Here is a 14,834-nt window from a genome sequence, read left to right as displayed (position 1 = left end):
TTCATGAAGAGATCATGATGGTGATATCAATCAGGGTTGGTCCCTAGATTACTTTCATGGTTTTCCCAGTTTGTGCATTTTACATGTTTGGTACATAAGAAACAGAAAAAACACAACTTGGGATCTTTCTCACGTTTGGTTTTTTAACATACAAAACAATAGCTTGGTTGTTTTTAGATATATATATATGTAAGAATACTTCTTTTTAGCCATGGACGGTGATTATTATCAAAGAGAATATTGGCTGAGACAAATGCATCTGAAGGGAAGGGACGGCTGACCTTGGTGCATTGACTTAGTACCTATATATATGTAAGAATGATTCTTTGTCACTATATATGTTCCTGAGAGAATATATATACAATCTTTCCCCTTCTGCTTTTTTACACTGGTTCTTCTTTTTATTTATATTGCAGTTTTGTTTTAAAAAAACATACATCAGTTATATATCATGCATTAGTGCATTATAATGTAACATCCCAACTATAATATAAATAAAAACCACAACATAAAATTTGTTTAACTTTAACTAATTTAATCAAAACCAATTTTTAGATAATAAAAAGATTATAATATATATATACATATATGTGTGTGTGTGTGTGTGTGTGTGTGTGTGTAAAAACATAGATGATTGAATACATCAAATGAGATTTAGGATGAAATGGAATAAAAGTTTTGAAAAGACACCTGTGAAAGTTGTGAATTCAATGGTTTTAAAACTAAAATAGAATTATGATAGTTTGTACATTTAAAAGAAAATCCAACAAAATTTATATAAGCAAGATAAATGAAAATTTAGATCATACGTCTAAATAGTTGGGTTGTAAGTGCATAAATTTCGCTGTGAGAATTTAGTTTGTGGATTTTAGGTAAGATACTACAATTTTTAAACCAATATTTTAAGAAAAAAAATATATTCTAAAAGGATTGTATATTTAGAGGTGAGGGTCAATTAAATAACTAAGAGTATTACAAGAAACAAAATTTATAAAAAATTAAGTGAAATGAAACATTTCTACAATCCTACTAATCAAACACATAATTAAAATTTAATCAATTTTTTTTTCATTTTCTCATCACCTTATATATAATTTCCAGTAACAAAAAGTCAGATTTTGATATTAAATTTTTGAAATTTGTAAGACAGAAAAAATAATTGAAAATAATTTTAGGATTGTCTAACTACTTATATTTTATAACATCATAAGTCTAAATAGTTGGGTTGTAAGTGCATAAATTTCACTGTGAGAATTTACTTTGTGGATTTTAGGTAAGATATTACAATTTTTAAACCGGTGTTTTAAGAAAAAAATATATTCTAAAAAGATTGTATATTTAGAGGTGAGGGTCAATTAAATTACTAAGAGTATAACTAAAAACAAAATTTATAAAAATTAAGTGAAATGAAACATTTCTACAATCCTACTAATCAAACACATAATTAAAATTTAATCAATTTTTTTTCATTTTCTCATCACCTTATATAAAATTTCCAGTTACAAAAAAAAATCAGATTTTGATATTGAATTTTTGAAATTTGTAAGAAAGAAAAAAGACTTGAAAATAATTTTATTATTGTCTAACTACTTATATTTTATAATATATTATACCATTTGTATATTAAAATAAACATACATACAAAATATATAACTAAAATTAACATTTTTGGAAAAAAAAACCCGCCCGTAGGGCGGGTCGACCCTAGTATATATATATATATATAATATATATATATATAACATTTACCATATTAAATATTTGTTTTAATTGACATGTATACACACAACATTTTAATTGTTTTTATGTTGTTTTATCATTATTTAAAATTTTCAATTCCTTTAGTTGTTTGTTTATAAGAATTGTGTATATATATTAAAAGTTTGAAATCTAAGCTATTAAAACAACACAGTAGAAACTCCATAAACTAATACTCGATAAACTAATAAACACGTTAAACTAATATATTTTTCGGTTCCAAATTGGACTGGTTATAACATAATTCGATTATTTAGTTAAGATAATAATATTTAGAAAATTTCTAGCTAAATATATGGTTTCATTGAAATCTAAATTAATAATTATGATATATATAAATTTCTTATATACATAAATAAATTATTTTACTGTTTATTAATCAATTCAAATTGTATCTCTAATTTTTTTCAATATTTTTGGTGTTAATTTATTAAAAATATTTTTCAACATACATAAAATGTATCAAATAATCTCATAAAAATAGATGAAATTTAAATCTATAAATTTTAACTAATATATAATATTATGAAATAAACTACTCTTTTTTCTTTAAATAAAAAATATTTTAAGGCTATAAATTTAAAACTGAAAAATTATAATTCTATAAATTAATAATGTATAATAGTCTTGAAATTATTAATTTATAGATTTTTACTGTATATAGAAGCATATATTAAGAATATATCATATATTAATTGTTATTATGGTGAAACTCTAATTGTATGTTCCATATAGTTTAACTAATATAAATCCATTTTGGTATATATATATATATATATATATGTTAACGTGTAATGCACTGAAGTTACATCTAATATATTAATAAATAATATTTTAGTGATAAATTGGCCTATATCTAATTTATTAATACGTTATAATAGGCTTACTAATATAAGTATGGAGATTAAATTGCTAAGATATATCTAAACTATTAAAAGGGAAGTACATTTTGTACTTAATCCTGATTTTTCCACAATAATTACCACCTTATGCCACTGTCATTAAACACATAGTTTTATTTTTATATTAAACTGATACGTTAATTTGCATCTTAAACTAAACCGGCCGTTGTCTGCATATCGTGTGTTATACAATTAATAATGCATATATGGGCTTTGCTTTGCTTTGTGTTTAAGGTCCACTGTTTTTTTGGTTAAATATGATATAAATTTATAATTCATAATCAAATGGACCAAATCAATTCATCAGATTAGGTTTTGTAAACATAATTACTAGAGATGCATATTTTTATATGTTTGAGGTTACTTTTCCAATTGCTTTTATTGTTACTATCGAAATAATATTTTTTTAAACTGTAAAAATAAAAATTTAAAATACGCACTTAAATCCTAAATTTTAAGATTTCAAATTTAATAAAACTATTAAATCTCAACTAAATGCTCTAATATTATTCAAAGAATGTTTAGTTTACCAAGTAAAAAAATACAATATAAGAAGAATATAACATTATAGTTAAAAAATGTACACTAAACAAAATAAACTAGATACACTAATTTCAGAACTTAATAACATATGCAACAATAATATTTTTAGTATGTAACAAAAACATAAAATTACTTTACACCCGTGTGCCCGCACGGGTCAAAAGCTAGTCTAATCTATTAATTTAGAGTCCTATTTTTTTATCTACTATTAAATGTTGTCATTTAAGTTTGGACCTACTCCTAATTCTACTCATTATACAATATAATGATTTACTTAATTTATTAACAATGTAAGATATTAATTGGGTCATAAATATGTATTGTTACCACATATTGTGGAGGTTGTTAAATCGTTAACACACAAAAACATAAAATCAATTATATTTTCTAGAAATAATTTATCATAGATATTCAAAATATGTCATATTTATAATCATATGAATAAATATCTAATAGCAAAAGAACATTAGTTATTTGTTGCATCATAAGAAATCTGCATGTAACATTCAAATAAAAAATAGATCAACTAATAAATAAAGATATAGTTCCACAAATCAAAAGAGCATTGGTTTAATAATAGCCACAAATTATTAATATATTTTCACAAAGTATTGAACAAATTATGAATTCAAGACAAAGTAAAATAAATATCCAATTAACCTACTGAACAAATATTTATACATAATTTTATCGGTTGGTAAAAAATCCTGCATTTTAACGCGGGTACCATTCTAGTTTTTAATTAAATTAACGGATCTATCTAAAAAGTTAAGAATTAAGAATAAAAACCCCATCGGTTGGCCTAACTAAATGAATGTTTTATACGAGGTAAATTATGTAAATTAAACGACTGTGTATTATATCTAATTAATGGCAGTAGTAATAAGTCCTTTGTACAATATACGTCTAAAACGAAAAGATCATATGATGAATGTTAGTTGTAATAAACATGTGCACGAAACGACATTTGAAACTTTAATTAGATACATGGTTCACAAAATGAGGTTGAGTCAAATTTTTAATTTCATTTCGTTTTTATGCTAAATTGATTATAGAAATTTGATTTGTTTTTGTTGTTTTGCTCAAAGTACGGTATATCATTTGTTGGTCATTTCTAAAAAATCAGAATAATTTTGTTTGTGGTGTTAGATACGTCGTCTTTTGAAACCAAGCTACAGTATTAAAAAATTTTACCTTCAATGTAGCAAAACAATATTTTAAATATGTAGTTGCAATGCTAACCAAAAAAAATTATCATTGTCCATCCCATTGTTTTTTGTAATGGATATATTATTCGTGAAAATATAACATCAATATTTATATTTTAAAGGTCACATGTATTTCAAATAATAATGTGATGAACTTGTGTTTGAAAACATATATATTAAATTTGGGTTTGTATAAACTGCATTTATTTATTTGTAACTAATGGACCTCATACTCATACTCATGAGTTAAATATACTGATTTAACTGATATAATATAAGTGTTGTCAAAAAAGCTAATATAATAAAAATATTAAACTTAATGAGTATCGCCACATTATCGACGTATCCCATATGAGGATGAGTATATGTATGAAAAATGAAAACATATTGTGGTAAAATACAGAAAGTGTTAGTTATCTGGGCCATGAAAATATAGCAAGCCCAGAACAATATAACATTAGGCTTAGAAACAAACTTGCAAATATCTCGGTCCAGAAAGAACGTAACCTCGAGTGAATTTTAGGTTAATTTTTTTTGGCTAAAACGACTGTGCATCAACAGTGGCAGTATGATGTAATTTTTGTGAAAAACCCAGGATTAAATACTATTTGTACTTCAGTTTTAATAGTTTAGAGGTGAATATAACGGACTAAGTTCACTGATTTTACGGGAAAACACTTCAGCTTATTATGTCCACTGTTTTGCTCATCAACTTCAATTGGTTGTTGTGGTTGTTGCAAAAAGAATTTTGAGATTCGAGGATTCTTTGATATGATTTCTTTATTGTTGAATGTGGTTGGAGATTCATGCAAGAGAAAGTATCAGATTCGGGAAGATCAAAGAAAAATGATTGAGGAAGATATTCTTGATGGTAAAATCAACACAGAAAAAGGGTCGAATCAAGAGGTTGCTATTCAAATACCAGGACAGATACGTTGGGGTTCTCACTGAAAAACTCTGTTGCGTTTGATTGAGTTATTTTCTCCCATCATCTTGTGCTTAAACATATTGAGAATGAGGGCTTGGACGACTCAAAAAGACGACAAGCATATGGTCTTCTTGTATATTTTCAGGATTTTGATTTTGTGTTTTATCTGCAAATGATGGTTCATCTTTTAAGACTTACAGATAGTTTATCCAAGGCTTTGCAAAAAAGGAATCAAGACATTTTGAATGCAATGTCATTGATGAAATTAACAAAGAGACAACTTCAAAATTTTAGAGATAATGAGTGGCATTCTTTGGATAAAGTCTTTTCTTTTTGCCAGAAGTATGAGATTGAGAAAGTTGATATCGAAGATGAATTGGATCACCCAAAGAGCCATCAACATCAATCCTTGTTGCAAAATAACAAATAGAATAAATAACTTATATCGGACATTCCTTTAATAATCAATAAGAACTTGATCATTACAAGAAAACAAACCATGCAACCATTTTCTTAAAGACCTTATTAATTAAGGAGCAACTAAGAAACTCAAGCTTTTTTACAAGTGAGTTGAATAAAAAACTTAGCCTCTTTATTGCAGTGACTCGCACCAAACATCTCGTCCGAAGTCATAAACACACATATGTTTTTTCCAACACAATTCTGCACAAATTATATTTCACATTAATATTCATTGAGATATTTATTGTTGACTAATCCGCAAAACATATCATTAATTTTGCTAACCTTTTTGGCGACCTTCAAGGCAGCTTCTGCGCCGCAATTTCCATGTCTATAGTGTTCACACTTGCCGGAAGGATCTCCATAATCAGCAAAATTGATCTTTGTAAAAACTTCTTTAGACTTATTGCAACCAAGCACCCACGGAGATTCCATAGTAGATTCTGCACAGATAATATATTCCTTGCCCATGTCTGTGCCATAATGAGTGTAAGCATATTGATCTTCAAAGAAACTGTCGGTTTTGTTGCCTCTTGCATCATTGGAAGAAATATTCATATTGGAAGCTAAACCAAGCACAGAGGAATAAGATAGAACTAGAAGAAAGATGTAGCCTCGACGACGGCTATGAGAAGTATCCATTTTGTTGTCTCCGTAATCAAAAGTAACAAAATGTAGTAAGCACTACTTATGAATATAGTTATATATAGTTTTACTTGGATTAATTTTCAACGGAAAATTCGTGGGTTGGTGTGGCCTCGCAAATTTCTCTCAAATTACAGTTCTATTTTTCAGTTCTCTTTTTTTCTGATTTGTTTTCGGGGGTGGGGAATAACATTCCTTTGACTTTTCTATGATCGTTTAGTAATAGATTTTATTTTGAGTGAAAAAATATATTAGGTCCATTTTAAATTTATAAAATCACATTTATAAAACATATATCTTTATTAAAAGTCAAAATATTTAAATTGAAATTTAATTTTAGAAACTAGTTAACATAATGTTTTAATCCAAATAACTAGATTTTGATCCGAGTTTGAAAATCACAGATTTGTTTTCGACAATAGATAAACTCAATTTAAACGAATTTCTATATTAGATATAGTATGGGTTTGGATACATTTATTATGGATAGTGAACTGAACGATACCAAAATGAAGACACAAAACCATAACTAAACGGAATTTCATATATAACCGAGCAGATCATATATCTCTATAACCAAAAAACTGGAACCGAATTGTGAATCAAATAGATATCCTAAAATATTATCTATACACCGAATTACCCGATACTTTTTATTCAAAATATTTTTAAAATATCAGTATTATTTAATATTTTTTATCCGAATTACCCTACATTTAAATTGAAAATTTTAAATTATCCAATATTTTATCGATAAATCCATAATTATTCGAAAACCAGAATTGAACCAGAACTAAATTGGACCTACTTTTTGTATATTAGCTAGTTTCCAACTTTGCAAATGAACCGGAACAAAAACCAAATTAACATAATTGAATCAAATTGAACTTTGTAAATACATGAACAATTTGAGGTAAAACAGAAAAACTAAAATATTCAAACTGAACTGAAAGATGAGGACTAATAAGGCATTTTCTTTTAAATGATGCAAATAAGGCATTTTCTTTTAAATCGTTTTCAACTCTTTTAGTTGGGTACATATGTAGTTTGTAGACTAATTAAAATATAAGCAGTATTTTTATATATGATTCGGACCCACAGTCAAACCGGTTAATCCGGCCGTATATAATCTCGACTGATTTATTTTCTTCATGCAGCATTATGTTAGAGGTTCTACCAACTAATTGTTTTCCACAAAATTAGGAATTAATGAAAAAATATTATTTAAATATCCGATAAAACAAAGAAACCCGTCATTAACCCGCTAACCGACACCGCTTGGCCGAAAAAAAATATCCAAAAAAATCTTCTAATATTTTTTTGAAAACTTGATCAAAACTCTCATATACTTTATAATAATACATAAAACTGAATAAACTATTTGAGTTTTTGGATAATGTAAATGCATTGTATTTATGTTATGCATTTTAATTTATAGGTTTGTAATGATCAATATTAATGAGTCACAAATGCAATGAATTAAATTAATGACTATGTATAGTTGTAAGCCCATAAATCAAAAGATAGTATGTATATGGTAGTTTATAATTATTTTTGGAAAATCGACATTTACATTAAAGGAAAGAACAGAATGTTTCCTTTTAAATAATATTTTTTTTTGAAAAACTGTAAATTTATTTTATATGGTGAATGTTTCAAAAAATAGATCGTCTAATATTTATTTTTATGTAATTGTGGTTCGTTTGTTAACTAAATACTACAAATACTAGGTGATAACCTGCGCTCTGCGCAGGGTGAGAAAACTTAAATAAATTACAATTTGAATATATGGATATTATAAAGGTAAAATTCCACGCCCATACATTACAGATTATTCATGTTAAGAAATTCAATGAAAGTACAGATACGTAAACAAAGTAAGCTTCAAAGTATTTTATATCTTGTGTTATTTGTTTTGTGTAATTGAAATATAGTTTGTGGAAGTAAATCTAAAAGAATAAATAAAAGCTGATATAAAACTAATGAAGTCCGCCATATGTGTTTTCCTAGTCGACTTCTGGTTTTGTTAATGATGATTCGAAAAAGTGATGTGATGAGGAGATGTGTTGAAGACAGTGCATAAGTATATACATAATGATGTATGTTTAGGGTTTTAATGATGAAAACAAATCCCCAAAATTATAGCAAATATTTACTAATTAATATTCCTAAACTTGTGGTACAATTTACTTTAAAACTTATTTTAACACATGTTGTCATAAAAACACAGCTCTCAAATTAGACAAAATTTGTATTTCAAATTGTATATATAAACATGTTTCTCAGCGATTATAATTGAGAAAAATTACTTGATGGTTTAAACAAAATTAGTGAATATGATGAATTGATTCCAGACATGATTGATACCTTTGTTAATATTTTAATACTGAAAAGATCATGCTCAAACTCTGCATAAATCATCTTTAGATGTGAGACGAAAACTAATGAAAAAGTCATGTACCTAATACAAAATATTACACTGGAACGATTTAATTTTTTTATTTCGACCAATCATAAAACTATGAATATTTGAAACTACATATATGTTCAAAATGATTTGTCTCAGTTAGAATAGCAATTAAAATCAACAGTAATTTAGGAAAATAGATTAAATTTCCGTAAACAATGCATAATATTTGATTATGTCTTTCTTTCCAATTTTTTTTTAAATAATATAAGGAAAATTTAAAACATTTGATATGATTTATGTAAAAAGATAAACTAATCAAAGCATCAAGTTCATATAACAATTGAATTTATATGATTATTACATACCTAATAAACCATAGTTTTTGTATATGATATATTTTTTGCATATCATGATTGACTACGTATTATATTATAAATATCATATAAATTCTTGGATCAGAAAATAAATAATATGATGTATCAAAAATGATATGGTTCTCCGGGTTAAAAAAATTATATGGTTTAGTAGGTTGAAAAAACAAATTTTTTTTTCTTAGTAAGTTTGTTTAAAACAAATATTTCTTTACCTTGAGAAACAAACGATGTATCAGAAACTATAGTTTTAAATAAACGATGTATGAGAAATATAATTTATGCAAAATGTGATTGTATCTTTGACTGATTTGATGTTTTGATTAAATCACCATTTGAAATGGAGTGTATTTAATTGTGACTGAGAATCTATTTACTAATTTATGGCGATGAAAATCAAAATTTACGGCTGACTGAAACTATTCTGTAATTTAGGAAACAATATAATACATTCGGCAATGTACTAATCTCATTAATTATGCATTTCGATATGGATACGCAGAAGTTATGTGAATAATTACATTGTTTTAATACATTGTTTTAATACATTCTTTTTATATATATTTGAAATACATTTTACGTTTAGTAGATAGAGATCTAATGTTCATTTATACAAAACACTATAATACAATATAATACTTTTTTGGTCCTATTATGAATTAAAAAATAAATAAAAATCAAAGCATCAATTTCATATAACAACTGAAGTTATACGATTATTATGTACCTAATCAAATACAGATATTTTTGTATACGATGTATCAAAAAAATGATATGGTTATTCACATAAAAAAATTATATGGTTCAGTAGGTTGAGAAAACAAATATTTTTTATTAGTAAGTTTGTTTAAAATAAATATTTTTTTAGCATGAGAAATAAACGATGTATCAGAAATATTGTAACTTTAAACAAATGATGTATCAGAAATATAATTTATGTAAAATTAGATTGTATTTTTGACTGATTTGATGTTTTAATAAAATCACCATTTAAAATGGGATACATTTAATTGTGATTGAGAATCTATTTACTAATTTATAGCGATGAGAATCAAAATTTATGGCTGACTAAAACTATTTTGTATTTTAGGAAACAATATAATACATTTGACAATGCACTAATTCTCTTAATTATTCGATATGGATATGCAGAAGTTATGTGAATGATTACGTTGTTCTAATACATTTTTTTTAAAATGCATTTTATGTTTAGTAGATAGATATATAATGTCCATTTATACGAAACACTATAATAGCAAGGGAAGCGAAATGGTGAACTGAAAGATAGTACTGTGGATACTGCGACGAGGGATATGGGATTCTTGTCGGGAAAACAGAGTAAACAAAACAAAAATCTGTGGAGACCAAAGAGACCGCCAAGCTAATTAGCTTAGCTCTTTCTATGTTCCAGAGTATATATATATCTATTTAGTGATGGTAAAGATGAATAATGATAAAGTGGTATTTTTGAAAATTCATGGGATTTATTTACATACTGGTTTGTAAAATATATTATTGTTGATTAATAGGAGAAAATGAACGAGGCAGGAGAAGAGCTAGGCATAAATGGAACTTGATCACTATAAGAAAACAAACCATGCAACCATTTTTATAAAAGACCTTACTATTTTTTTTTAATTAAAATCGTTTTAGAAAAAATATTTGTTCTAATTTAATTAAATATCAATGTTATTTGACCAATGATAATATACATTCCATTTTATTATTTATTGGATTCTGGTTATGTAAACAATTAATAATATTTTTATTTAGAAAATATAAGAAATTAATTATTTTCTTAAACGATTTATATTATAAAATTGAGGGAGTAGCAAAAAAAAAGACTAGTAATTAAGAAGCAAATAAGAAACCTAAGGCTATGCTTTTGTACAAGTGTATTGAACAAAGAACTTCACATCCGTTTTGCAGTGACTCGTACCAAACATCTCGTCGGTAACCATAAACACACACATGTGTTTTCCAAGACAATTCTGCACAGAATTATATTTCACATTATTATTCATTGAAATATTTATTGTTCAGTATAATTCACAAGACAATTCTGCAATTAATTTTGCTAACCTTTTTGACAACCTTCATGGTGGTTGATGCACCGCAATTTCCGTGTTTATAGTGTTCACATTTACCGGAAGGATTACCATAATCAGCAAAATTGATTTTTGTAACAACATCTTTAGATTCTCTTGTACAAGAAAGCTTCCACGGAAGTTCGAGATTAGCTTCTGTACACATAATATATTCCTTACCCATGTCTTTGCCATAGTGAGTGTAAGCAGTTTGAGATTTGAAGGTACTGTCAGCATCACTAGATATATTCTTATTGGAAACTAAACCAAACACAGAGGAATGAAATATAACTAGAAGCAAGATGTAGCCTAGACGATGGCTATGTAAAGTATTCATTTTATTTTTTGTAATCAGAAGTAACAAAAATGTATTAAGCACTATATATAGTTTAATTTGGATCTAATTTGCAACGGCAAATTCGTGTGCTGGTGTGGCCATGCAGATTTCTTTCATATTATTTGGCATCTGTTAGTTTCATTTCTTTATTCAATTTTTTTTTTTGGGACAACGTAGTTCTATTTTTTTGAATTTTCTTTTTTTTTCTTTGTTTTCGGAGATGTATAATAACATTGCTTTGACTTTTTCACGATGACTTGATAATAGATTTTTATTTTGAGTGAAAGAAAATGTATTACGTCCATTTTAAATTTATAAAATCACATTTGAAAAGCATATATGTTTAATAAAAGTCAAATATTAAAATTAAAATATATTAGAAACTATTTAATATAATGTTTTAATCCAAATAATATCGAGAGAATTACCAAGTGTGACTCAAAACTTGGATTCAAACCCAAAAGAATACCCCAACTTGGGTCAAAGGCAAAAGTAACCTAAAAGGCTATTGAAATTACAACTATCTCCTTGTGAACAAACAAAAAAACGGATTTTTTTTACGTTTCTACCCCTCGCAAGTCGTCTGTTTAGACGACTTGAAAATAAGTCGTCCAGACAACTTAACTTAAAGTCGTCTGGACAGTTATTCTTAAACATAATTTAAAAATTTTGTAAAAAAATATTTTGATAAGTGAAAAATTGGAATTATGTAATTAACATATGTCTTAAGAGATATAAATTAATATATAACAAATTTCAATTGTTTTCAGCCCAGATGAGTGAAAGTAGTGAGTCATGATATTCTTTAGTTTATGTTTCATCAACATATGTTGTAGTATTGTATGTGTTCTTAGGGTTAGATTTTGGAAAGCATTAAAACCGTTTTTGAAAATTTTTAAAATTACCTAAGCGTGTTCATTTATGTGTATAATAAACACTATTGAAGTATAATTTGATTTTATAACGTGGTTAGTAAGTTAATTTAGTCATTTTAGCTTAGGGGTTCATTTTAGGGTCTGGGACGACTTAATATTTAGTCTTCTGTGCACAGACGACTAAATATTAGGTCGTCTGATGTACATTATCAGTCAGAATAAGTCGTCTAAACCGGACCAAACCTTAAAGTTTACCAATGTACTTTTAAAGCTAACCGGATTATTTACCCAATATATAAGGTGATTTTTTTTTGTTTCATTTTCCGCTAAATTCAGAAACCCTAACAGTTCTCTCTCACCGGCGATATCAAAGGCGATTCGAATTCCCACTATTTCCGAACAAACCATCGTTCTCAACGTCGGCTATCTATCTCACTTCATTCTCACCGTTGTCGCCGCAGCTTCTTCTAATCCTAGCGCCGCCGATTCCTCTAAATCCTAGCGCCCCCGCTTCCACTATTTCCGAACAAACTGTCGCCCTCACCACCGTGCTCACCAACGTTCTCACCGCCGCTTCCTCTAAACACTAGCTAGCACCGCCGCTTCTTCTCTGTAAACCGTAGCGCCGTTTCTCTGTAAACCCTAACGCCGGTAAGTCATCAATCTCGAGGAAAAGATGAACATAAAATGTTGTCTCTATCAATTTACTCATTCTCACCGTTTCACGTTTATTTTTTCAGATCTATAACCACAATGACGAGTACTCCAACTCCTTCTGCGACTAATCAGGTCCGCTTGAAATTTTTCTACTGGAAGACTTGTAAGTAAGTCGTCTGGAAAGTCTTCCAACTGGAGGACTTAGTAGACGACTTAAATATAAGTCGTCCATTTGGAAGACTTTCCAGACGACTTAAATATAAGTCGTCAACTAAGTCGTCCAGTTGGACGACTTTCCAGACGACTTATATTAAAGTCGTCTACTAAGTCGTCTGGAGTAACAATTAAGGTGTGATTGATTTAGCTTGTGTTCTGACTTCTATTGTTGTCTTTGATTATTTTGCAGACAAAAAGGATGGATATTCCAGAACTCCTCCGTAGGTTATACACATTAGAGGAAGAGCCAGAACCCCAGCATAGCATTTCGTATCATACGGATAACAAGAAGTTGCATACTGCTCTTAGGGAAGCTCTCACTGATGATGAATTTGAAGAGCTCAATGAGTCGAGTTTGGGAGTTTTCATCAAGTTCAAGGAGCAGGAATTTGGTTGGGCTTCAAGGCCGGTTCACTACATGCTCTGTTTAAAGCTGGACATTAAGAAGAAGTACGAGATGTGGTCTCTCGTTGGTCCAGAACCTGTGAGGTTTTCACTGTTAGAGTTTGAAAACCTCACTGGTCTAAACTGCGAGTACATCGAAGACCTTGAGACACCAAAATGTGAAGTTACCAAAGAGATGGTTTCTTTCTGGGGGATGATAGGAGTTAATCTGGAAGCTGGGCCAACTACTGATCAGATAAAACAGCACTGAAGAGATGCGGGGATTGGTCCACGGAAGATCGCAAGCGGCTCGCGTACCTTTCCATCTTCACTGGATTCATTGAAGGGAGAAAGTTTTCAACCGCTACACGATCTACTCTAGCAAGGCTAGTGATGGATTTAGAACGGTTTGAGAATTATCCATGGGGGAGAGTCGCATTTAAGGTGCTGATGGACTCTTTGTGGAACAAAGAGATTACTGGCTGTTACACCGTGGATGGGTTTATACAAGTTCTTCAGGTCTGGGCGTACACAGCTCTGCCGGGAATGGGTGCTAGTATTGGTAGTCCCAGAGCAAACAGTCCGTCTCCACCGATTCTGGCTTACGAGGGCAGCAGAGGCCGCATATTCATGAAAGCTGCTATCTTGAGTCAGGTACTTTTCCATCTTCACTTAATTAAGTTGTCTGGAAAGTCTTCCAGCTGGACGACTTAGTAGACGACTTATTATAAGTCGTCTGGAAGGTCTTCCAGCTGGACGACTTAGTAGATGACTTATTATAAGTCGTCTGGAAGGTCTTCTAGCTGGACGACTTATTAGAAGACTTATAATAAGTCGTCTGGAAGGTCTTCCAGCTGGACGACTTAGTAGACGACTTATAATAAGTCGTCTGGAAGGTCGTCCAGCTGGACGACTTAGTAGATGACTTATAATTAAGTCGTCTATTTAGTATTTTGTTTCAAATATCTAACTCGATTCTTCTTCTATTTACTGCAGACCCGCGTGATCAACTTTGTTGAGAAGGACATTAGTGAAATGTGGCCAAAATGGG

At 28.8% G+C, this 14,834-nt stretch overlaps 2 protein-coding genes across 2 annotated transcripts; both read right to left on the bottom strand.

Moving 5' to 3' along the window:
• Nucleotides 1–5,748: 5,748 nt before the first annotated feature.
• Nucleotides 5,749–6,468, bottom strand: LOC108852776 (beta-galactosidase 14-like). Its single transcript, XM_018626258.2, has 2 exons — nucleotides 6,087–6,468; nucleotides 5,749–6,002 (listed from the first exon to the last, which is right to left on the bottom strand). Exons 1-2 carry the CDS (start codon nucleotides 6,441–6,443, stop codon nucleotides 5,889–5,891), a joined length of 471 nt encoding a protein of 156 aa, XP_018481760.1. The 5' UTR covers nucleotides 6,444–6,468; the 3' UTR covers nucleotides 5,749–5,888.
• Nucleotides 6,469–11,104: 4,636 nt separating this feature from the next.
• Nucleotides 11,105–11,498, bottom strand: LOC108853225 (beta-galactosidase 14-like). The gene is made up of 2 exons (XM_018626668.2): nucleotides 11,310–11,498; nucleotides 11,105–11,218 (listed from the first exon to the last, which is right to left on the bottom strand). The coding sequence occupies exons 1-2, from the start codon at nucleotides 11,496–11,498 to the stop codon at nucleotides 11,105–11,107; spliced, it is 303 nt and encodes a 100-aa protein (XP_018482170.2).
• Nucleotides 11,499–14,834: the final 3,336 nt, after the last annotated feature.

Source organism: Raphanus sativus, unplaced genomic scaffold, assembly GCF_000801105.2.
Source record: "Raphanus sativus cultivar WK10039 unplaced genomic scaffold, ASM80110v3 Scaffold2154, whole genome shotgun sequence".
In the NCBI taxonomy this organism is placed as follows: Eukaryota; Viridiplantae; Streptophyta; class Magnoliopsida; order Brassicales; family Brassicaceae; genus Raphanus; species Raphanus sativus.
The sequence above is the reverse complement of the archived record's forward strand: the minus strand, read 5'-3'. Positions and strand labels throughout refer to the sequence as shown.

Bases quoted from the DNA above. Each gene is read 5' to 3' on its own strand.
- LOC108852776 (XM_018626258.2), bottom strand. From the start codon at position 6,443: ATGGATACTTCTCATAGCCGTCGTCGAGGCTACATCTTTCTTCTAGTT. The intron at 6,003-6,086 runs GTTAGCAAAATT...TAATTTGTGCAG, and splicing joins CCTTGAAGGTCGCCAAAAAG to AATTGTGTTGGAAAAAACAT.
- LOC108853225 (XM_018626668.2), bottom strand. From the start codon at position 11,498: ATGGGTAAGGAATATATTATGTGTACAGAAGCTAATCTCGAACTTCCG. The intron at 11,219-11,309 runs GTTAGCAAAATT...AATTCTGTGCAG, and splicing joins CCATGAAGGTTGTCAAAAAG to AATTGTCTTGGAAAACACAT.